The sequence below is a fragment of the Coenobita brevimanus genome, chromosome 71, assembly GCF_032717465.1.
Source record: "Coenobita brevimanus isolate Jiangsu-jjx chromosome 71, ASM3271746v2, whole genome shotgun sequence".
Lineage (NCBI taxonomy): Eukaryota > Metazoa > Arthropoda > Malacostraca > Decapoda > Coenobitidae > Coenobita > Coenobita brevimanus.
Window position 1 is genome coordinate 41,015,550 of NC_137024.1, and position 25,362 is coordinate 41,040,911.

At 44.7% G+C, this 25,362-nt stretch overlaps 1 protein-coding gene across 1 annotated transcript in view; it reads right to left on the minus strand.

The window, feature by feature from the left end:
* The window catches only part of LOC145406852 (uncharacterized), a 37,953-nt gene that overhangs the window by 1,492 nt on the left and 11,099 nt on the right, over positions 1-25,362 (minus strand). The window contains exon 3 of the mRNA XM_080277959.1: positions 14,036-14,150. Within this exon, the coding sequence (XP_080134085.1) occupies positions 14,094-14,150 (57 nt within the window). The 3' untranslated portion in view covers positions 14,036-14,093. The remainder of the gene's footprint in view (positions 1-14,035; positions 14,151-25,362) is intronic.

The window sequence follows — 25,362 nt, forward strand, 5'->3', positions numbered from 1 at the left end:
TGTTTGGCACCGCGTGGCAATGTCAAAGTATGGTTAAAAAACGTCAGATTTTTTTTTCTGCCTTTTTAAGTTTTTTGGCCATTTTTGGTTTCCGAAGGCCTGAGCCCAAAATGTCGGGGACTTAGGGTGTCTGGGACTTGGGCATCTGGGTCTTACAGGGAATACTATATATATATATATATATATATATATATATATATACACACAGTGGTTCCTCGTTTTTCGCCGCTTGGATGTTCCTCCAAAGCCGCACGAAATGTGAAACGTCGAAGTGTGAAGTTAAGAATCAATGGGAAAAATTGAGGAGCGTTCCGGTGGGACACGTACAGCTCCGGACAGATGAAACGGCTACACCCCATCCAGCAGCGACTTGGTTTGGGTCTCAGTGGTTCTGGTAACAGTTGCAGGTGGAGGGAGGGGGGATGTGGGAGGGTGAGGAGGGGAGAAATGTGGGCGGAGTTATATAGGGGGTAGTGTGGGAGGGTGAAGAAGCAGCACAGTCTGGCTGGTGGGAGGGGGAGACTAATGGTTGGGTAGCGGAGACGAGAGTCTGCCGGAGGGTAAGACAGGTGAGTGTGATTAGATGAAAAGAAATTACAAAAAATGAATTATTAAAATATCTGCTGCATATATTGCATTTTATCTACTAAATAAAAACACTGTCTGTTATTCACCACCGTATTTGGGTATCCTACTCATTATTATTATCCTTTGGATATTAGGCAATAAATAAAGATATTGGACGGTCTTTCGGACCCGAACCAATTTTTTCATAACTTTTTTCTTCAGCTATTTCCGTATTCCTATTATCCCTCGTGCTTGAAGTCCCTCTTTTTATCACTTTCTCCTACGCCCTACATTTTTTTTAGGCATAAGGCAATTTAACTTTCTCTTTAAATAACCATATTTGTCAACAAATATTCCTTTCATTAATCTATTTAATTACCTGTTTTCTTTCAATATGCATTTGTCTAATAATTGGTGTTACACCTTAATTGGCGCCGCTATTTGACGTTTTGAATAAATTGGGTCTAAATTTACGCATATATTGCAGTCTCTCTCAAGTAGGCTGGCAACCTCACACATCCTCCCCCCTGCTTTCTCCTTCTCTCGCTACCCGTTCCCTCCTTTCCTTTTGTAGTACTGTTTATCTATTCTTTCTCATATTTTTAACCTCATTCCTTCTTACAAACTTTTAGTGCCATAGGAATTTCTCCCTTATCACCTACAGTCCTACTACATGAAAGTGGAAAAAACTGCCATTGGGAAAAGAATAACTGGAAATTTATGGCGAAGATTACGATATTAGTTATTTAGAATGAAAGTGTTGGCTGATACGCATTCTTGACGTGATTATCGCAGCCACAGCATTTCGCCTTCATAAAACAGAAGGACTATAGGTTTCATGCATTACCTCCTTACGTCCAGCATTACTGTGCAGAACGCCATGTATAACACATTAAGGACCACAAGGACAGTACTGGTAGTCATCGTGATTCTCATGAATCTCTCCATAGGCTATTGAAAACAGTGCTTTATGCTCAACTTCAGAATTATGTTCTCATCATGGCAATGATAGGCAAAGATAATAAAAACAATATATACAACCAAATTATCATTTATTATACAACAAACCTCAAACTGCCTCCGTGCTGCAGTCTCAAGGATGTAACCAGCTCACACAATCACATGTAACCTGAAGAAATTAAATACATGATCCTATATATATTGTTACGGTTTGCGCCAGCCCGGGGCTATTACAAAAAGACAACAAGTCAGCCTTAGATGATCGGCCTCCACTGCGTTGCAAAAATAACGCAGACCCCGGCACTGACACTCCGCAAACTAGAGAAAAACTGCGCAACGGAAAAGTACTTATTTAAGAACGCAACACTCTGTACTTTGGTAATAAAACGGAACAGCCTACCTATAGATCTAGCCTACTATCGTCACTACCGGAAGTAATACCGCCCGAGACAGCCTACAGGAACACCTCCCACTTACTTCCGGTGGTGACGACTTTCTACTTAACCCGTGTCCAAGGGGGAACGCAGTTAGTAGCTCACGATGGTTCTCACTAGCCTTGAGCAAAGAGATGGGATTAACTGTGTAGGGGTTAGGGGTGTGTGTGTGTATGTACGTGTGTTGGGGAACGTTAACAAAGGCAGCGAGAAGACCACGGTGAGCCAAACTGGCCCTCCAAAGACAACACGGTTACAAAAACAAAATAACTACTTCCCTCAGTCAGCAACAAAAGAATAAAAATAAACTTAAATGAAAATGCCAGCTCGGCATAAAAATGACTGGGGAGAGTGTGCACACACGCACGATACGGAAGCTAGCTGGGAAGAGACTGGCCTACTGCTAGGCTCGTGTTCAGCCAAGCGCGAACGCATGAATCAAATTAATTAATAAGAACTTAAATTCGTGCCCCTCTCTCTCTACAATAAATTGGTACTTCTAATGCAAGCAAAACATCATTAAATATACTGGTAGCTCACATAAGACAATCAAAATAATCAAATGCATTCTCAGCATGGTATTAAATAAAATTGCCCTCAGAGGCAGGAACGAAAGAAACAAAAGAACTTGTAGCACTCGCTAATATAAACTCCGCGAATGACACGGATACATACTGCATAATCCCCCTAGCCCAGCTGTAACGGCTGCATCCGTGGGAACGGAAAGGCGGACAGCGTAACACGCCCTTCCCCAAGGGAAAATTTTGAGCCCTGGATCAAAATTTTCGAATCAAGACCCTGACCCCTCCCTGGATAAACAATCAGCAATTACGTTATCAATCCCCTTAATATGCCTAACTTCTAAATTGTACTCCTGCAAAAGCAAACTCCAGCGGGTCAAACGCTGGTTCTTGAATTTAAACTTGTTCAAAAACTGCAGGGGATGATGGTCTGAATAAATCTTGATCACAGGGCCAAAAGGGGGCAGGTAGACAGCAAAGTGTTGCAGGGCCAGGATAATCGCTAATAACTCCTGCTCTATGACGGAATAGTTCTTCTGGGCTCTATTAAACTTCTTTGAGAAGTATGAAATGGGATGTTCAACCTGGCCCTCATCCGGCTGCATCAACACTGCTCCTACCCCTACTCGGCTAGCATCAACTGCCAGCACAAAAGATCTGTCAAAATCTGGTGCACGCAATATAGGGTGGTGGCACAGCAGAGACTTAACAGTAGTAAAAGCTTGCTCACACTCGGCTGTCCACTGCCACTTCTTATCCTTGCGCAATAAGTCAGTAAGAGGGGCAAGCACTGTGGAGTACTTCCCAATAAATCGTCTGTAATAGCCGATCATGCCCAAAAATCGCTGGAGGGCACGGCGACACTGGGGTGCTGCAAAGTTGGAAATGGCATCCACCTTAGCCCGAGGTGGAGCCACTTGCCCATGTCCTACAACAAATCCAAGGTACTGGACCTTAGCACGTACGAACTCGCACTTGTCTAAGTTGACTACTAAGCCAGCTTCCTCCAACCGCTTAATGAGCATTTCCACATGATCAAGGTGCTCCTCCCACTTGGTGTCATACACAATGACATCATCGATGTAAACGACACAATTAGGTATGCCATCCACCACTTTATCCATAAGCCTCTGGAAAGTGGCTGGAGCATTCTTCAATCCATAAGGCATCACCTGGCACTGATATACTGCACCACTGACAACAAAGCTAGCCACTTGTTTAGCCCGTTCCGTCAGCGGGACCTGCCAGTATCCTTTTACTAAGTCAAGCTTGGTGATATAAGTGGCATTTCCCACCTTGTCCACGGAGTCATCGACCCGAGGCAAGGGATAAGCATCGGTCTTAGACAGTGAGTTAACCTTCCGGAAGTCCACACACAACCTAACCTTCCCATCTGGCTTCGGCTGCAAGGTAACTGGTGAACTCCACTCACTGAAACTCCTCCTGATCAATCCATGGTCCAACATATACTTGATCTCATTATCGAGAGCTTTCTGTCTGATAGGGTTGATGCGGTAGGGAGCTAATTTTACAGGCTTACTATCCCCAACATCAATGTCATGAGTAGCCCAAGTTGTCAATCCCGGTGAATCTCCAAAAACTTTCGGATGTTTCCATAATCTGTTGCAGAGCTCTCCTCGCTTTACTGGATCAAGGTGTCGCAATTTCTCCACCAGAGCTGCATAACCATTGCCCTCCCATAGGTCAGCTGGTAACATCTCACCACGACTAAACACTTCCTCCTGCTCCTCCAACTCACTACCAACCACCAAAACTACAGGAGCGCTCTTATCCCTGGTTCCCCCAACGTCCACTCCAAAGTAACCCCCCAGGAACTGCGGCTGCAACCCCGGTCCACCACTCACATCACCGGCACCAACAGCTCCCTCCACAGCACGCTCCCCCGATGCCACGTCCCCCCCTCCCCGCCCCCCACATCCCAGGTGAGAGACATCAGCAGTCATCCCACAATGAGAATCAACTGGGCGGCAGTATGGCTCCAACATACCAACGTGGCACAACTGAGCACTCTTCCGCCTGTCTGGGGTAACAATTAGATAGTCAAGTTCCCCAACTTTCTTCTTCACAATATAAGGACCACTGAATCTAGCTGCCAGAGGTTTTCCTTGCATGGGCAGCAGTGCCAAAACTTCATCTCCTTGCTTAAACTCATGACTTCTGACCTTCTTATCATAATGAGCCTTCATTTTCGCTTGAGCCCCGATTAGATGGTCACGGGCAAGCTCTAAAGCGCAATGCAGTCTCTCCCGAGTGCGGCAGACATAGTCAAGCATGGATTCCTGGTTGCCAGATTTGTTGTTACTCCAGGCCTCTCGCACCACATCCAAAGGACCACGAACTCTGTGCCCAAACACTAACTCATTGGGTGAAAACCCTAACGACTCAGTTGGTACCTCTCTCACTGCAAACATAACAAAGGGTACCGCTAGGTCCCAATCCTTTCCACTATCATAGCAGAAGGTGCGCAGCATGGTCTTTAAGGTCTGATGATGCCTCTCCAGGGCACCTTGTGACTGCAGATGGTAGGCACTGGACAAAATGTGTTTGATGCCCAACTCTGTCATTGTCTGCTTAAACAAATTAGATGTAAAATTCACTCCACGGTCTGACTGCAACTCCTTGGGCAGGCCAAAATGAGTAAAGAACAGGATAAGTTGCTTGACTACTGACTTCGCCTGCATGCTTCTGATTGGTATAGCCTCTGGGTATCGCGTTGTAACATCCATTATGGTTAACAAATACCGGTACTTGTTTCCAGCAGAAGTAGGAGGTAAAGGGCCCACGATATCAATGATTACCCGGGTAAACGGAGGTTCAACTGCAGGAGTGGGAGTCAAAGGGGCCACAGGAAGAACTTGATTAGGCTTGCCCACTATCTGACACGTGTGACAGCTCTTGATGTACGCAGCAACTTGTCCCGGCATACTTGGCCACCAAAAATTATATCTTAAGCGCTGCACTGTTTTTCTGTTTCCCAAGTGACCTGCTAAAGGTCCCTCATGTGCTAACTGTATTAACGGCACCCTATACTGCACAGGCACCACCACCTGCACTAACTCACCCACTCCTCCATCCACCGTGGCGCCAGTGGGCGTCCATCGGCGATGTAAAACATTGTCTTTAATCAGGAACTCCTCCTTACCACACTCCATACTTCTTTCTTCCCCTACTAGAGCAAACAAGGGCTTTAATGTTACATCCTCCTGTTGCTTCACCCTCAATTCTGCTGATCCAACACCCGCCAGCTCTACTGAGGACTGAGATAAGGGGCTGGCCGGGACACTGGATTGCGAAGGGCGATCAATCTCAGCGTCACCTCTAATACACTCGACAGGGGGAGGAATGTCAGACTCCACACTGACATCATCACCTCTACCCTCAACAGAGGCACTCTGTTCCTCAGGCGCGTTTGACGGTGGTCCTGCATCCCCGCAGTCGACCCCAGCGTCCTGAAATTCTTCTAATTCAGTCGGTGGGCTGGGTTCAGTCTCCACACAGACACACTCAGCACCACCTCTAGTGTCCTGAGTGGGAAGTGGGCGGCGCCCATGCACGCATTCCCACTCTCCTCACCCACTACAGCAACACTCTGCTCACTAGGTTCCTCCATTGGTGGCCCTGCCTCATCACAGTCGACCCCAAGAACCTGTGACTTCACCAGTTCTTCCTCCCGGGCTGCAACCTGTGCCATAGATCGTGTAATTGCACAGACCGGGAACATGGCTTCCACTTCTGCATCAACTTCAATACCAATTTCTGGGGCGTCAAAACACTTCTCTGCCACAACAACTGGTGGGGGAAGAGATGGAAATACTTTCTCCCCAGCCAGGTCGTTCCCCAGCAGAAAATCAATCCCCTCTACTGGCATTACATCAGCAACAGCTACTTGAGCTGCAGCCTGAACAATGGGGCAATCGAGTTCCACATGAACATAATCATAGTATTCATCTGAGTTCATGCCTCTACACAGCACATACTTCCCTGAGTTTACAGGCCCTCCAGTCACGTTTCTGCACACAGACTGTTGTGCACAGGTATCACGAGCCACAGTAACTGGATAACTGATCCCATGAATTTTCACTGTGCCGTGACACATAAAAGGTTTACACCAGTCTAGGGACGATTTCTGAGGCAGTTCATCAGGAGGTGGCGTAGCATGTTGGGTAACTTTTTCAGCCTGAGCTGGCAGCGAGCACAGCCGGCTACACTCCAGCTTTCCACAGACTTCCCCCTCACCGTTACCACTCTCCCAACTCCTCTCGTTCACCTGACTCGAACCTATAACTAGTGCCACTGGTTTGGCATTTTGGGAGGCCTTCCACTTAGGACAGTTAGGCTTGATGTGCCCACTCTGTTTGCAAAAGTAACAAACTAGCTTCGAACTGGATACAGGGCTCTTTCTCCCTGCATTCTTTTTCTCCTCTGTACTTCCCTTGGACTGATTCACGGGAGATTTATCCCAGGCAGGGCCACTCACAGTCCTCTCCCTGGAATACTGAAAATTAGCATACTTGACCCCCATACTCCGCAAGGCAAACACCCGGTCATCAGCCCACGTCGCTGCTTCCTTCAAGGTCTTAAATCTCTTCTCCCTAATTTTAACACCAATTTCTTTGTCAGCCATGTTAGTAAAATGTTCCATCAAAAACAGTTCACGCACCTCGTTATACGAAGTGGCGCTCTCACTCAGCAACCACTCGTCTAACCTCTCCTCCAGATACCTAGCGTAGGCCATATAGGTGTCAGCAGGCCTTTTCCGAGCACCACGGAACAACAACCGATAAGCCTCTGGTCTAAGTTCATATGCCTTCAGGATGGCTGTTTTAAATTCATCATAATCATCTACATCCTCAGGGCTCAACCTATTATACACTTCCAAGGCTTTTCCCTTTAGCACAATAGATACCAACCCCACCCAGCGCTGCCTTGGCCACTCAAACTCCCTAGCCTTCTTTTCAAATCTAACAAACCATTCTGTCACTTTCAACTCATCAAATGCTGGCACTAATTTTAGACTCCTTGAGAACCAACTCTCCCTATCCTCTGCACGGCCTGAGGTTTGGGTATAAGTAGATCTATTAGCAGTCACCTCCAAGCGAGTCTTCTCCAGCTCAAATCGCATTTTTTCACGCTGCAACTCCATCTCCCTCTCTTCTTTTGCACGCTGCATTTCCCTCTCTTCTTTTTCACGCTGCATCTCCCTCTCTTCTTTTGCACGCTGCATTTCCATCTCCAACTTTTTCAACTCCAACTGCAACTGAGCCTCCGGTGACAAGGCTCCAGGGTATATGGGAGTGGAATGAACAACTCCAGGGAAAGCACTAGACATACCTGGGGGAACTGCTCTAAACTGGCTCGGCGGCATCATAGATGGTAATAGTGGGGTAGCGAAACGAGGCATTTCAGCACCATAGTCAAACTCAGGGCTCACACGGGGAGTACCTTTGCTATGTGCCTCTCGTTGTTCCATATCCACAAGTGACTCAGCACGTACGCGATCTGGTGTAGACACGCGTGACTCCATGGCGACAAATCAATGGCAGTACTAAATAATGAAATACTAGTGCTGACTGAGAAACTACAAAACACATCAACTTCACCTCAAAGCACAGAGAACGCCAAGGTAACGATATCCTAGCAAGAAGAAGGCACTGTTAGGATATCCTGATGCGAGGTCGCCACTGTTACGGTTTGCGCCAGCCCGGGGCTATTACAAAAAGACAACAAGTCAGCCTTAGATGATCGGCCTCCACTGCGTTGCAAAAATAACGCAGACCCCGGCACTGACACTCCGCAAACTAGAGAAAAACTGCGCAACGGAAAAGTACTTATTTAAGAACGCAACACTCTGTACTTTGGTAATAAAACGGAACAGCCTACCTATAGATCTAGCCTACTATCGTCACTACCGGAAGTAATACCGCCCGAGACAGCCTACAGGAACACCTCCCACTTACTTCCGGTGGTGACGACTTTCTACTTAACCCGTGTCCAAGGGGGAACGCAGTTAGTAGCTCACGATGGTTCTCACTAGCCTTGAGCAAAGAGATGGGATTAACTGTGTAGGGGTTAGGGGTGTGTGTGTGTATGTACGTGTGTTGGGGAACGTTAACAAAGGCAGCGAGAAGACCACGGTGAGCCAAACTGGCCCTCCAAAGACAACACGGTTACAAAAACAAAATAACTACTTCCCTCAGTCAGCAACAAAAGAATAAAAATAAACTTAAATGAAAACGCCAGCTCGGCATAAAAATGACTGGGGAGAGTGTGCACACACGCACGATACGGAAGCTAGCTGGGAAGAGACTGGCCTACTGCTAGGCTCGTGTTCAGCCAAGCGCGAACGCATGAATCAAATTAATTAATAAGAACTTAAATTCGTGCCCCTCTCTCTCTACAATAAATTGGTACTTCTAATGCAAGCAAAACATCATTAAATATACTGGTAGCTCACATAAGACAATCAAAATAATCAAATGCATTCTCAGCATGGTATTAAATAAAATTGCCCTCAGTGGCAGGAACGAAAGAAACAAAAGAACTTGTAGCACTCGCTAATATAAACTCCGCGAATGACACGGATACATACTGCATAATCCCCCTAGCCCAGCTGTAACGGCTGCATCCGTGGGAACGGAAAGGCGGACAGTGTAACAATATATATATATATATATATATATATATAACCATGAACAACACTGTTTGATCTAAGATTTATTGAGTTGGATAAAGCAGAGGACACTAACTAGTATGGCAACCTATCACACGGAAACCACCATGTTGCACTACACGCCACAGAAACCGATGCACAGACCATGATATCAGCGAAAAGACTATGAGAAGAGTATTGCACGAAGCAGGGTTGCATCACAGGACCCTAGCAAACGTTATGTTGACAAGCCAGAGGATTTTTGGAAGTGTGTCACTGAAGGTGCAACTGCTGGAGAAGGAATAATACTCGGTGAGTATTATTTCTGAGGTTTTCGCTTGTATAAACTAAACTATTCAGTCATACATGACCATAAAAATATAATAATTACTGCAGGGGGACAACCAGTTTAGTTACAACGTCAGTCCATGCAGAGGAAATTACTTTGGGCATATAGGGTTACTCGATGTTAAATTTCATAAGTGTAGAGCCTGTATGATTATATATATATATATATATATATAGTGTATATATATATATAATATTGTGTGCGTGTTATTTGCACAGCTAACAACATATATATTTCATAGAATAACAAGAGCAATGAGAGCAATGAGACTTAACACTTACTACCTCTCAGTATCCTGTCCATCCACCACCCTTTTCGATAACTGCCTGAAGACGTCTTTGTATATTACCTGTGTGACATTTCGCATGGTCAGGTTTACCCCGGAAGACTTCCCATACTCGCCGGGTGTGATCCAGTAGCTCCTGGGGTGTGCGTTCCTGTTCAGGCTCCCACGAAGTTACCATTGATCACCAGATATTTTCTATGGGGTTGCAGTCCGCACCCTTACTGGGCCAGGGCAGAAGCTGGAAGCGAGGGTGCTCCTGGAACCACTCCTGGACCACGCGAGCCTGGTGAACGGGGCATCTGTCCTGGACAAAATATACTGGACCAGTAGGAAAGGGATGGCTGCTTGCAGAAAATGAGGGCAAAAAGAAGTTATTAAGTATATCAATATACTTCTCGGAATTGAACCGACCCTCTATGTGGTGCATGTCACCCATCCCATGCCAGCTTACCCACCCCCAAATATTTACATTCACGTGTCCACTCCTGGCCACATGAAATACGTTTTCCTGGTTGTATCTGTTGAAAGAAGGAGACTAGCATTAATAATCTTCAAGGTATAATTGCATATTTGTTTTATGCTAACAAGAGGTTCTTAACAATATTGGGAAATGTTAATGACATGCCATGAATGCCTGTCTTACTTCAGTGCAACTGAGGAATAGCCTACACTAAAGAACAAGCATGTGAAATGCGTGGTTGCCTTATAGAAGTTCATTTATAGGGTTACTAACTGAACAATGGTAGGATAAATATTTATTACGTAGGGGGAGCCTAAATTGATGGTGCGAAATATGCAAAGATGATATCTATATGTATGAGTAATAGATCATTAAATAACCTGTTCGCTAGGGATGAGATTTGGTAGGTTGTCTTTGTCAGTCTGTGTGCCATAATTCAGGTTGGTATGGTAGCAGTGACACATACTAAGTGAATATGCATTTTGAATGTATGCACGTAGAGATATTACATTTACCACTTTTAGGATTCCCAAGGGATAAATCAACATCTGTCTAGTGTGGGTATTATTTAAAGTTGTTGATCTTTCCATCCCATTAGTATTTAAAGTTTTTGTTTGTTTTAGGGAAAATGTTTTACAGTCACTAATTCAAACACTGCGTAACCCTATATACCCAAAGTAATTTACTCTGCATGGACTCTTATTAGTAACTATTTTATTGATGTCGCTGACGTTGTAACTAAACTGGTTGTCCCCCTGCAGTAATTATTTATATATTCTTATGGTCATGTATGACTGAATAGTTTAGTTTATAGAAGCAAAAACCTCAGAAATTATACTCACCGAGTATTATTCCTTCTCCAGCAGTTGCGCCTTCAGTGACACACTTCCAAAAATCCTCTGGCTTGTCAACATAACGTTTGCTAGGGTCCTGTGATGCAACCCTGCTTCGTGCAATACTCTTCTCATAGTCTTTTCGCTGATATCATGGTCTGTGCATCGGTTTCTGTGGCGTGTAGTGCAACATGGTGGTTTCCGTGTGGTAGGTTGCCATACTAGTTAGTGTCCTCTGCTTTATCCAACTCAATAAATCTTAGATCAAACAGTGTTGTTCATGGTTATATATATATATATATATATATATATATATATATATATATATATATATATATATATATATATATATATATATATATAGGATCATGTATTTAATTTCTTCAGGTTACATGTGATTGTGTGAGCTGGTTACATCCTTGAGACTGCAGCACGGAGGCAGTTTGAGCTTTGTTGTATAATAAATGATAATTTGATTGTATATATTGTTTTTATTATCTTTGCCTATCATTGCCATGATGAGAACATAATTCTGAAGTTGAGCATAAAGCACTGTTTTCAATAGCCTATGGAGAGATTCATGAGAATCACGATGACTACTAGTACTGTCCTTGTGGTCCTTAATGTGTTATACATGGCGTTCTGCACAGTAATGCTGGACGTAAGGAGGTAATGCATGAAACCTATAGTCCTTCTGTTTTATGAAGGCGAAATGCTGTGGCTGCGATAATCACGTCAAGAATGCGTATCTGCCAACACTTTCATTCTAAATAACAAATATCGTAATCTTCGCCATAAATTTCCAGTTATTCTTTTCCCGATGGCAGTTTTTTCCACTTTCATGTAGTAGGACTGTAGGTGATAAGGGAGAAATTCCTATGGCACTAAAAGTTTGTAAGAAGGAATGAGGTTAAAAATGTGAGAAAGAATAGATAAACAGTACTACAAAAGGAAAGGAGGGAACGGGTAGCGAGAGAAGGAGAAAGCAGGGGGGAGGATGTGTGAGGTTGCCAGCCTACTTGAGAGAGACTGCAATATATGCGTAAATTTAGACCCAATTTATTCAAAACGTCAAATAGCGGCGCCAATTAAGGTGTAACACCAATTATTAGACAAATGCATATTGAAAGAAAACAGGTAATTAAATAGATTAATGAAAGGAATATTTGTTGACAAATATGGTTATTTAAAGAGAAAGTTAAACTGCCTTATGCCTAAAAAAAATGTAGGGCGTAGGAGAAAGTGATAAAAAGAGGGACTTCAAGCATGAGGGATAATAGGAATACGGAAATAGCTGAAGAAAAAAGTTATGAAAAAATTGGTTCGGGTCCGAAAGACCGTCCAATATCTTTATTTATTGCCTAATATCCAAAGGATAATAATAATGAGTAGGATACCCAAATACGGTGGTGAATAATAGACAGTGTTTTTATTTAGTAGATAAAATGCAATATATGCAGCAGATATTTTAATAATTCATTTTTTGTAATTTCTTTTCATCTAATCACACTCACCTGTCTTACCCTCCAGCAGACTCTCGTCTCCGCTACCCAACCATTAGTCTCCCCCTCCCACCAGCCAGACTGTGCTGCTTCTTCACCCTCCCACACTACCCCCTATATAACTCCGCCCACATTTCTCCCCTCCTCACCCTCCCACATCCCCCCTCCCTCCACCTGCAACTGTTACCAGAACCACTGAGACCCAAACCAAGTCGCTGCTGGATGGGGTGTAGCCGTTTCATCTGTCCGGAGCTGTACCTACTCTATCAGAAAGCACCATAACGCCAACAGAAAGAACTATAACACGAAACAAGCCCTACCCAAAATTAAAAGAAGAGTGATTACTAGTGCTAAAACATCATAACACAATAAACATGTACATGAACAGACATTAAAACTGTTATAAAGAGTTGCAACACCAAAAATCCTTACCAGAAACGAAGTGAAGACTGGCTTGAGTCGCAAGTGAAGGTGTGTTTACTGTTGAGGGTGGATGGGCTGGTTCCCATGCTAAGCATTTGTCAGATCATTGCTCTTCAAATACAAAATGATCTAGTCCCTTAATATCTTCTCGAATATCTTTATCATGTGGGAAGTGAGGGCCACAACTCCCGATGTCACTAACCAAGAAAAAACTGCCACTTTTCACCATATTATTTAATTTTCGACACCAAAGTTTGGGAGAGTGGGTAAGAAACGGAATTTAAAGATGAATGTAGGAAGAATAAAGTTATGGTCTTCGAGAGAGGCGAAGTCAGTGAATGTACAGTGAGACTGGATGAGGAGGAAATGGAAAATGTGAGAGCATATAAGTACTTGGGTAGTGTGATGAGTATGGAAGTTTAGATGGTGAAGTGCTTGAAAGGGTAAAACAGGGATGAAAGGTTGCTGGTTCCTTGAAAGCAGTGATCAGAAACAGGGAAGCGGTCATGGAAGTGAAAAAGCTACTACATGACAGTATTGTCATACCAACTGTAACGTATGGAAGTGAAGCTTGGACCTTGTTGGGGGGACAGAAGTCAAGAGTGAGAGCAGTGGAAATGAGTTATTTGAGAGGAGCATGTGAAGTCACATGGAGACAGACTGACAAATGAGGAAATGAAGGAGCATTATGGTGTGGATGTGGATGTGATAGGAAGCATTAAGAGAAACACACCGAGGTGGTTTGGACATATGGTGAGGATGGAGAGCAAGAGACTGACGAGGAGAGTGTAGGTGAGTGAGATGGAGGGAGGGAGAGGGAGAAGGAGGCCAAGGATGAGATGGAGGGATGGAGTGGAGAGGTATATGAGAGAGGGGGGTGTGAGCTGGGAGCAGGGTAATGAAATGGCAGGGGACAGGGCGACATGGAGGCGATTTGTTTGTGGCCACCCCTTACGGGATTAAGGCACCTGGCAAAAGACAGATAGATAAATAATACCGGTACCTAAGTGCAGTTGATACATTAACTCACCTTCAACTGTGTAATATACTGCTCATTAGTACGAGGACAGACAATACAAATTACAGTGTTACTCTTCCTTTATGCCCAATTTGCTCTGGATTTCATTCTTCACATATTTTGCCCCCTGAAAAAGAAAAGACACCTGTTAGCTCTAAGTGACAACAAGAGTGTACCCAGACATATGTACAGTAGTACATGAATTACAACAGGAACATAAGAGAAACTTTCTTCTGCACTAAAAGGAGATGCCTGGTTGTACAAAGGCATATCAATCATAGTCAAGTAATGGCTGTTTTGCCCTTGCACTACTGGATGCCTCATATACACCTTCACCTCCAAAGTTATCCAAGGAATATGAGACATATCAAAATGTAAGTGAGTGTACACACACACACACAAATATAGGCTATATATATATATATATATATATATATATATATATATAAATAGTTTCGTTTCGTTTTTAAAGTCTCCAACACGCTTGCATGAGTCAGCCTTGGTCACCCAATGGCGGCTTTCCATGCTGCACGATCCATTGCAGCCTCCCTGTTCAGTCCCTTAACCCTGAGGTCACACTTAATGACCTTGTCCCATGTCTTTCTCGGTCTACCCCTAGTAACCCCACCCCCAATGTTAACACTTCTCACCTTCCTCACCCAATTATCATCCCCCATCCTCTCCACATGTTCAAACCATCTCAATCTACCTCTCTTCATCATCACAACACCAATACACTCCAGTCCCATCCTACCTCTCAACTCTTTCATCGTGAACCCAGCCCCCCCCCCCCCCCCAGACCTTGTACACAGGGACACACTACACATCCACCTAATCATTGTCATTTCTGTACTTCTGAGCCAGCAAATATCCTCCTCCTTCACTGCCCAAGTCTCACTAACATACAGCATTAGACTCTAACACATGCTGCATACAAAGACCCCTTAGCACGTAGGGAGAGTCCTCTCAATGTCAAGAGAGGCAAGAGTTCCCTGAACTTCTTCCAACCACTTCTCACCCTAGCCACAGAGCTAGCTCCAGCCCCACCTCCAGCACACAACATGTCTCCCAAATAACAAAACTCTTCCACATACTTAAGAGATTCACCATCAAGTTCAATTCTGTAACATCTGACAATCTCCACCTGCTCTCCCCGACACGTCGTACACATATAATCAGCATTATATCGCAGTCTACCTCTGATACCACTACATCTCTTATGCACCCATTTATCACAAACACCACACAAGATGGAATTACTTCCCATGCCATTGTGGCAAACTGCACATGGCCACTCTCCCTCGTCTTTGACAGTACCGCCACCAACCCTAAATATCATCACTTTTCTTTTATCTGCATTTACCCTTAAGCCCTTGTGCCTCATACCATCTCTCCACCACCTAAACCTTTCCTCCACCTCCCTTTCGTTCTCTGCAATCAACACCAAATCATCAGCATACAACTCCCACGGAAGTCCGTTTCTAAAGTCACGTGAAAGGGCTTCAAGTACCATGATAAACAACATGGGACTCAAAACTGACCTCTGATGCACACCAACACTCACGGAAAACCCATCACTCCAATCTCCATTCACTCTTACCTGGGTGTGAGCACCCACATACACAGCCATAACCACCCTAACCAGCCACTCCTCCAAACCAAGCTTTCTCATTGCCCACTTCACCACCTCTCTAGGGACTCTGTCAAAGGCCTTTTCCAAATCAACAAAAACAAAATAAAGATCCCTTCTCCTACCAACATATTTTTCCTGAAGCTGTCGAACAATGAATATGGCATCAGTGGTTCCCCTACCTGGCATAAACCCAAACTGCATCTCATCAATATTTACTCTTTCTCTATTCATACCTTCTAAAACTCTCTCCATTACCTTCATTATCTGATCTAAAAGCTTTATACCTCTATAATTTCCTCTTTCTAGGGCATCACCCTTCCCTTTATACACATTTACAATTACACTCTTCAGCCAATCATCTGGGACAACACACTCATTAATAATCCTATTTATCAGGTCAGTGACTAACTTCACCCCTATATCGCCTGAGGCCTTCAACATTTCGGCAGTCAACCCAGACACACCTGCTGCCTTCCCCACCTTCATCCTGCCTATTGCCTCACTCACAGTAGCAGCATCAATCAAAGGCCAAGGGCCAGACACTGGATCTGCTGGCTCCAAACCTTCTCTGTCCCAGTCAAACTCCTCATTCAACAACCGGTTATAATGCTCTCTCCATGCATCTTTAATATCCCCACTGTTCACCACTACCCTTCCTTCATCATTCGTCACACACTGCTCACCTATAATATCCCGAATATCCCTCTTCACCTGACCTGCCACCCTAAATATTATATTTTTCCTTTCCCCATGATTTAGGTTATTGAGTAAAAGTCTCTGTGACTCAGACTTTGCCCTGTATACCTCTCTTCTAGCCCTACGCTTGGCAGCCAAATATTCCTCTTTGCTACCACCCTTCTTTCATTCCCGGAAAACCTTCTTTTCTCCTTAACTGCAGCTTCTACACCCTCGTCCCAGCACCAAGTTACTTTATGTCTTGGTGGTCCTCTTGTCCAACCGCACGTTACATCAGTAACTCTCAAGAGATTGTTCTTGAGGGCTCTGTACTGTTCATTAACGCCTCTGTCTACAGCTCCCTGTTCAGCCACCACTCTCCTCAACTCGCTATACAAGGCATCCCTTACTACTAGGTTTTTCAGCTTCCATATTTTCCTCCTAGGTACATAAGTCTTCTTTTTCATCACTCGTTCTTTAAGCACCATATCACAAATCAGTAGTTTGTGCTGCTGCACACACTCCTCACATCCTATAACTTTAACATCCCTCACTAACCTCCTGTCGGCCCTCCTAACCAGAAAATAATCTATCTGACTGCTATTTCCCCCAGACTCATACGTAATTAACCTACTGTCTCTTTTCCTAAAATATGTGTTGCACACAATCATGTCTGTTGCCTCCCCAAACTCGAGTATCCTTTCCCCTTCTGCATTCCTTATACCATACGCACATCCCCCATGCACTCCTTCATAACCTTGTGCTGCTTCACCTACATGACCATTTAAGTCCCCTACCAAAACCACTATCTCATCATCCCGCATACCACCCACTACATGTACAGTATTAAATCATCCCAAAATCAATCTTTCTCTGCTTCATCCAATCCTGGCAGTGGAGCATATGCTGATATAATCGCAGCTATCCTTCTACCGAACAGAATTTTCACTACCAATATCCTATCGGTTACTCTCATAACATTCATAACATATTCCACCCATTTCTCCGCAACCATCACACCAACACCTCCATATCCGTCTGTCCCCCCTTGCCAAAACAACTTATAGCAACAGTCCTTCCCAACAATCTTTCTGGCTGATCCACCCCTGTACCGGACTTCCTGCAAACACGCCACATCCACCCACCTCCTACTGAATGCCTAAACGACTTCCCCTGCTCTTTCCCTCAAACTTCCCACATTCCATGAACCCACCCTCATCCCCCTGGGTGATTTACTGTCCTCAGGCTTGATTTGAAACTTTTTCTTGTGTTTTATCATATTCAGTATTAATAAAGGGAGATAGACATACCACAGGCCCCACTCACTGCACAGTCCCAGGTCCAGGCAATGGATCTGGGACCCCTAGCCCACCAGCTTACCAGTGGCTGTGGTAGTGGCCTCGGGCCACCCTGCCAGGACAGCTGCAGGGATACCCTCCATGCGCGCCTTGGCACTGCAACTATCCCGCTATTATACACCCACTGATAGGGCAGCCTCCTGGGGCGCTACTCCCAGGTTCGGACCCCTCTCTATTGGGCAGAAGCAGCAGCCTGGGAACCGCAATGCCCTGTACCCTCTAGCACAGGTCCGAGCCCCATCTCTCCCTGGACCCATGACCTATGCTGGCAGAACCCCCGACACACCTCCCCCCAGAAGTCTGCCACTAGGTAGCAGGGGCAAAGTTTTCTGGTCCCATGCCCTTGCTGGCGCCAACCCCTGTAATGTAGTGGGATTTGTTGTGTGAAATGTAAAGTGCATGTGGTGCAGTGCATAAGATAGAGGAAATATTTGGGAGAGTATGCTGGTCTACTCTCCATGTTACTGTCACACTGAAAAGGTCAGCAAAGAGAGATAGTTAGATTGCTTGTGAAACAGGAGCTCCAGCTCTCCCTATCACCGGCATTCCCATTCCCCTCGGGAGTACCACCCTGTTCGGCCCATGCTACAGCCTCCTCCTCATATATATATATATATATATATATGGGAGGAAGGTAGAGTCCCGGAGGACTGGAAGTCAGGTATAATTATTCACTTGTACAAAGGAAAAGGGGAAAAAGAAGTGTGTGGTAATCATAGGGGCATTTGTCTTCTTAGTATAATAGGAAAAGTGTATGGTAGGATACTTATTGACAGAGTTAGAGAAAGAACAAAGAAATTAGTTGGAGAAGAACAGGGAGGCTTTAGGAAGGGAAGAGGTTGTGTAGATCAGATATTCATTCTTAGATCTTTAGTGGAAAAGTTTCTAGAGAAGGGAAAGAAATTGTATGCAGCTTTCATGGATTTGGAGAAAGCATATGACAAGGTGGACAGACAAGGATTGTGGAAAGTGTTAAGAATATATGGAGTAGATGGGAAGTTGCTGAATGCTGTGAAGAGTATGTATGATGGTGCGAAAGCTGCAGTGCGTGTGGATGGTGAACTAAGTGAATTTTTCTCTTTGAAAGTTGGGTTGAAATAGGGATGTGTCATGTCTCCATGGTTGTTCAATCTGTACATGGATGGGGTAATAAAAGAGGTACAAGGTAGGGTAGTGGATGTTGGAGTGGCCCTGGTGAGAGAGGACAGTGTTTGGAAACTCCCTGTACTGTTGTTTGCAGATGATACTGTGTTGTTGAGTGAAAACGAAGGGGAGCTGCAAGGCATGGTGGATGATGATTTTTTTTTTTTTTTTTTTTTTTAATGCGAGGAAGAAGGAACCAAAGGCCATGAGCCCGCAATAACAGTTCCCTCCAAGAGAAAAACAAAATACAAGAGACAGCCAAATTCAAGATCCATTCATTTTGAGATGTCTGGACATACTGCGTTTGAAAGACGAGATCATAGGCAGCAGGAAATACAGACAGAGAAAGACAGTTCCAGAGTTGACCTGTTGGATAAATGAAGGACTGGGAGTAACGGTTAACTCTTGCATTAGAGAGTTGGACAGAAAAGGGATGAGAGTTTGCTGCTAGATGGGTGCTACGCGCCCGTCATAGAGGTGGAGGAATGCATGCAGACAGTTCAGAGGAGCAGTGACCATTAAAGTAGCGACAGAAAAGAGATAAAGATGCAATAGTGCAGCGAAGAGACAGAGGTTGAAGGGAGTCAGTAAGAGGAGGAGAGTTAATGAGACGAAAAGCCTTTGACTCCACCCTATTGAAAAGAGCTGTATGTGGGGAGCCTCCCCACACATGAGAGTTGTACTTCACACAAGGGCGGATAAAACCCCTGTATAGAGTCAACAATTGTGCAGGGGTAAAGAATGAACGGAGTTGGCTTAGCACACCCAATCTCTTGGAAGCAGATTTTACAAGAGATGTAATATGATCTTTCCAAGATAAGTCCCGAGTAAATGAAACCCCAAGCATGTTCAAGGATGATGCAGGATTAAGCTGAATATTTTTAAACATTAGTGGGTATACCTGTGGAAGATTTTGACGGGTTGATAGGTGTAAGAACTGAGTCTTCGATGCATTAAAAACAACAAGATTATTTTTACCACAGTCAGAGATACGAGCCAAGTCAGACATTAGGTGTGCCATAGCCTCATCCCTTGTTTGTTGAAGTCACTGTTGAGATGGGCGTTGCGGGAACCGAATGGAAAGGTGAAGGGTGGAGTCATCAGCGTATGAGTGGATAGGGTTAGAAGTATAGGTTAGAAGGTCACTGATGAATAAAAGGAAGAGAGTTGGTGATAGGACAGAGCCCTGAGGAACACCGCTGTTGATAGATCTAGGAGAAGAACGATGGCCGTCTACAACAACGGCTATTGAACGACCAGAAAGGAAGCTAGCGATGAAGGCACAGATAGAAGGATAGAAACCGTAAGAGGGCAGTTTGGAAATTAAAGATTTATGCCAGACTCGATCGAAAGCCTTTGAGATGTCAAGTGCAATGGCAAAGCTTTCGCCAAAGTCCCAAAAGGAGGATGAACAGGAGTCTGAAAGGTAGGTGAGAAGATCGCCAGTGGAGCGTCCCTGACGGAACCCGTACTGACGATCAGAAAGAAGGTTGTGATAGGAAAGATGCCTTAAAATTTTTCTATTGAGAATTGGCTCGAAAACTTTTGAAATACAGGATGTTAAAGCAATTAGACGATAGTTGGAGGGTTGGGAGTGGTCACCCTTTTTTGGGACTGGCTGAATGAGAGCAAACTTCCAGCAAGAAGGAAAGGTACAAGTTGACAGACAAAGGCGAAAGAGTTTGCCTAGGCAGGGTGTACGCACAGAAGCACAGTTCTTGAGAACAGCAGAAGGGACTCCATCAGGCCCATATGCCTTGTTAGTACTGAGGCCAGTGATGGCAGAAAATACATCAGCTGAAGAAATTTTAATGTCAGCCATGAGGAAGTCAGAGGCAGGAAGTGATGGAGGAACAGCACCGGAATCGTCTCAGGTGGAATTGGAGGAGAAAGTCTGTGCGAAGAGATCTGCTTTATCAGTAAAAGAAATAGCTACAGAACCACAGAGTGTGTAAGAAACGGAATCTAAAGGTAAATGTAGGGAAGAGTAAAGTGATGGTCTTTGAGAGAGGTGAAGTTAGTGAATGTACAGAGAGGTTGGATGGTGAGGAATTGGAAAATGTGAGTACGTTTAAGTACTTGAGTAGTGTGATGAGTAAGGATGGAGGTTTGGAGGGTGAAGTGCTTGAAAGGGTACAGCAGGGAAGAAAGGTTGCTGGTTCTCTGAAAGCAGTGATAAGAAACAGGGAAGTGAGCATGGAAGTTAAAAAGTTACTACATAACAGTATTGTGATACCAACTCTAACGTATGGAAGTGAAGCTTGGACATTGCTGGAAGGACACAGGTCAAGAGTGAGAGCAGTGGAAATGAGTTATTTATGAGGAGCCTGTGGAGTCACATGGAGAGACAGGCTGACGAATGAGGATATAAAGGAGCGCTGTGGTGTGGACGTGGATGTGATAGGAAGCGTTATGAGGAACACACTGAGGTGGTTTGGGCTTGTGGAGAGGATGGAGGGTGAAAGACTGACGAAGAGAGTGTATGTGAGTGAGGTGGAGGGGGGAAGAGGAAGGGGGAGGCCGAGGATGAGATGGAGGGATGGGGTGGAGAGGTATATGAGAGAGGGGGGTGTGAGTTGGGAGCGGGGCAGTGAAATGGCGGGGGACAGGGCGACTTGGAGGCGATTTGTTTGTGGCCACCCCAATCGGGATTGAGGCGTCTGGCAATAGATAGATAGATAGGTAGAGATATATATATATATATGCTCACACACACACACTATATATATATACATATACAGGTAAGCCCTTAATTCACGTGAGGGTTACGTTCCCAGACCCTTCGCGTATGTGGTAAATTCGCGTATACATTCTGCCCTTGTGTGCACATAATTACGCATGTCTACTAAGTATATTACATCTGCATAATACTGTTTATGCACTACATACACCTTATAAAGTAGCGTAAAGTATGAAAAACAACAAAAATGTAAGAAATTTAACACTGAAATCTGACAAGCACAGGCATAGGTGGAGACACTTCAGCAGTCTGGTGCACAAGCCCTCAGTGCCTCCCATATGCTACATTCTGCCTTCTTTATTGTCCAAACAGTTGACTCATTCATCCCAAACACACGGTTCCAAGCCAGTTCACAGGCATAGGTGGAGACACTTTAGCAGTCTGGTGCACTAGCCATCACTGCCTCCCTATGCTACGTTCACCCTTCTTTATTGTAAGAACAGTTGACTCACCCCAAACATACGGTTCAGAGACAATTCACCATTAAAACATGGACGATTCCCTGTCATTCTATAAATATACTTATTATTGATTAATTAATACTTAATAACTAATTTTCAGGGGGATTTTATAACTCATATAAGTAAAAAACTAGTGTACTGTACTTGCTAAATAAACTGGTATGTAAATAAATGACGGGGAATCGTCCTGACAGAGAACTGTTGCCGACATTCCTCCCTTGAGTTTGTCCAGCACTTTAACTTTCTCTGTCAGCAACATCACTTTACGAGTCCATTTTGGTGTGTTACCACATGTGTCACTAGCATTACGCTTAGGCCCCATGTTGGCAGACAAGGCAAGCAATCACTGGAAGGCAGAAAAATAAGCCACAAATAACGATTCGCGAGTCACGCATGGTTCGACCGTCGGATTCAAACTGACTGTGTGGTGCGTGGTAGACCGACCTCCCACACACACACACACACATATATGTATGCACACGGGCAGCAGGTAGGCATTTTTATATTTTATTTATTTCTCTTGTATATTAAAATTATTTATTTAAATAATACAATTTTGTTTTAATTATTGTACGAAAAATTCGTGGATAACCGAAATCGCGTGAATTAAGGGCTTACCTGTATACAGTAAAACCTCTACAATTCGGCATCCTTCAAGTCGGAAACCTCTACAACTCGGGAAGGTTCCAAAATATTCATTTAAAAAATCAAATTTCAAAATTCCCAAAAATGCGCACATGAGAGGAAGAGAGTCGGCAAAAATCCCCCCAACTCGGTAAGATGCTGAGTTTACAATAGTACAAGTGATAAATACATTACAGTAATGGCCTTTATTGTGTTAATTGTGCTTTACATAGTGTACAGTGACAAGTACAGTAAGTAGAGTGTGCCCAAAACTGATCTTGTGCCCCCCTAACACCTCCAAAAACTACCGAAAGTCCTCCTCCATGCCTGGAATACACCCTACAACTGCATGGAATCATGGTAAGGCAGCTTTTACTGTTTATTGTAAAAGCTTTTAATTTTTTTTTCCATTTTTCCTTTTGTGTGTGTGTGTGTGTGTGTGTGCTGGGGGGGGGGGGAACTTTAAGTTCATCCCTACAACTCGGCAAATAGGCTAACTCGGCAAGGCTTGCACATGTATTATGCCGAGTTGTAGAGGTTTTACTGTGTGTGTGTGTATATATATATACAGTAATCACTCCAATATCCGACGTAAGAGAGCCATAGGTAGGTCTGGTTATTGGTTTTGTCCGGATATTGGGCCCCAGCTTATGGACTTGTACTTATGGACCCTAACTCAGAGAAACACCTATACAACTCCCTCTGGACATGCATAGCACCTATTTAAGACCCAAATCACACCAATAAGGCACATAAATGAAATAAATGCAAAAGAAACATAAAATGAGAGTTTAGAAGTATGTTCATACATTAATAAACATTCTGGTACTTATGGACCCTAACCTAGCCTAACTCAGAAAAACACATTCCTTCTGCACATGCATAGCTACTAACACCCTATTCACACCAATAAAGGACATTAAAGAGTGAAATGAAGTAAGTATAGTAGAGAAAAAAGTACAGTATGAAACATTCTGGCTACTTACAGCAAGTCCCTGGCCACCTCGATGAATAACTGCCTCCTCTCGGACTCTGACAGTAAGAACGATTTCCTGAAGCACTTGCAGTACACTCTTCCTGAAGTCTTGCACTGAACTTAGTCAATAACACACAGAAGTCCGTTCTCTTCACAGTGTTCACTTTTGTCCAAATAATGCTCCATTGTAACTTAGTGTTGCATTTTAACTTTTCCCAATTTTTTTAAATTTTCCAAAGCCAAAACAAAGAAGTCTATTTACGTTAAATTTCTTTTCTATTGAGTCTTTTCTCTCAACTTTAAATCCTTAACACAACACAACGTTTTTTCCACTGCACAACACTCAAAATTCCCGTGTGGTCTAGTGGAGAAGTTCTTGCTGTTTATTCACTGTCAGAGTCCGAGAGTATCACTGGCAGGCGACCAAGGGGTGCATCGCTGGGTCGTGGTGATGGCGTACCCACTGCAGAGGACTCTGAAGAAAACCGCAAACTCACGTCGAGTGGTGACTCCACCGTGGCTGATGTGCTGGGCTGTGGCTCGGAGCATGAGGGCCTGTCTTGGGGAGGCAACGGAGTGGAGCCAGGGCTGGGCACAGCGGGGGTCACAGGCCTGAAAAAACTGTCAATGGTTGATTGACGCAATGACCGACGATTCTGACGACTGACGATGCGCTGCCTGAAAGCACGCACTTCCTCCACGAGTCCCAAGGACCCCATCTCCCTGTCGCAGTCCGGGTGTTCCAGGTAGTCTAGGACGAACTCTAGATGTTCCCGGAGTGCGCTCAGCTTGGGGATGGCTGGAGTAGTGTCCTGCTGAGAGGAGTCCGCATCATCGTCGCCTTCGTCGTCGGAATCTTCAAATTCGGTACTGACACCAGCAACCAAAGACGCGATCTCGATATCAGACAATGTCTGATACCCAGGATCGCCCTCGTCGTCATCCAACCACTCACGAACATCGTCCACATCAACATCGTCGCCGTGCGTACGTAGCCGTGCATGGAAGTCATCCACATCAAAGCCCAGAAAATCGTACTCCACATCCGTTCCGAGAAGCAGACAAGACCAACCATTTTCAAGAGTTTTCACAGGGACTTCCTTCCATGCACTAGCCCAGTTGTACAGTGCAGACTTAATGTTGTAGCGGCGAAGGTTTTCCAAAGTCCGCTTGCCTCGTGTGTCCCGTCCCTCCCTGCGCTCGTCCTCGTCCTCGAGAACAACCATCACCTCGTCCAGGAACTTCCGACGGTATAGGCGCTTTGTTGCCACGATCACTCCTTGGTCCATTGGTTGAATGAGAGCAGTCATATTAGGTGGCAGAAACATGCACCTAATACGGCCATTTTCAGCAACCACTGAGGTGGTTTGGACATGTGGAGAGAATGGAGAATGAAAGACTGACTAAGAGGGTGTATGTAGGTGAGGTGGAGGGAGGGAGAGGGAGGGGTAGACCGAGGATGAGGTGGAGGGATGGAGTTGAGAGGTATATGAGGGAGGGGGGGGTGAGTTGGGGGGAGGGGAGTCAAATGGTGGATGACTAGAGTGACTTGGAGGCGTTTTGTCTGCGGCCACCCTTTGCGGGATTAGGGCGTCGGGCTATAGATAGATAGATAGAAGTCCTTGTCGCACGGGTAGGCAGGTGCATTGTCGAGTAGAAGGAGAGCCTTTACCTGGTCGCGCGGGATTCCCAGTGTCTTCGTCTGGTAATGGACGACCTCCTTGACGAA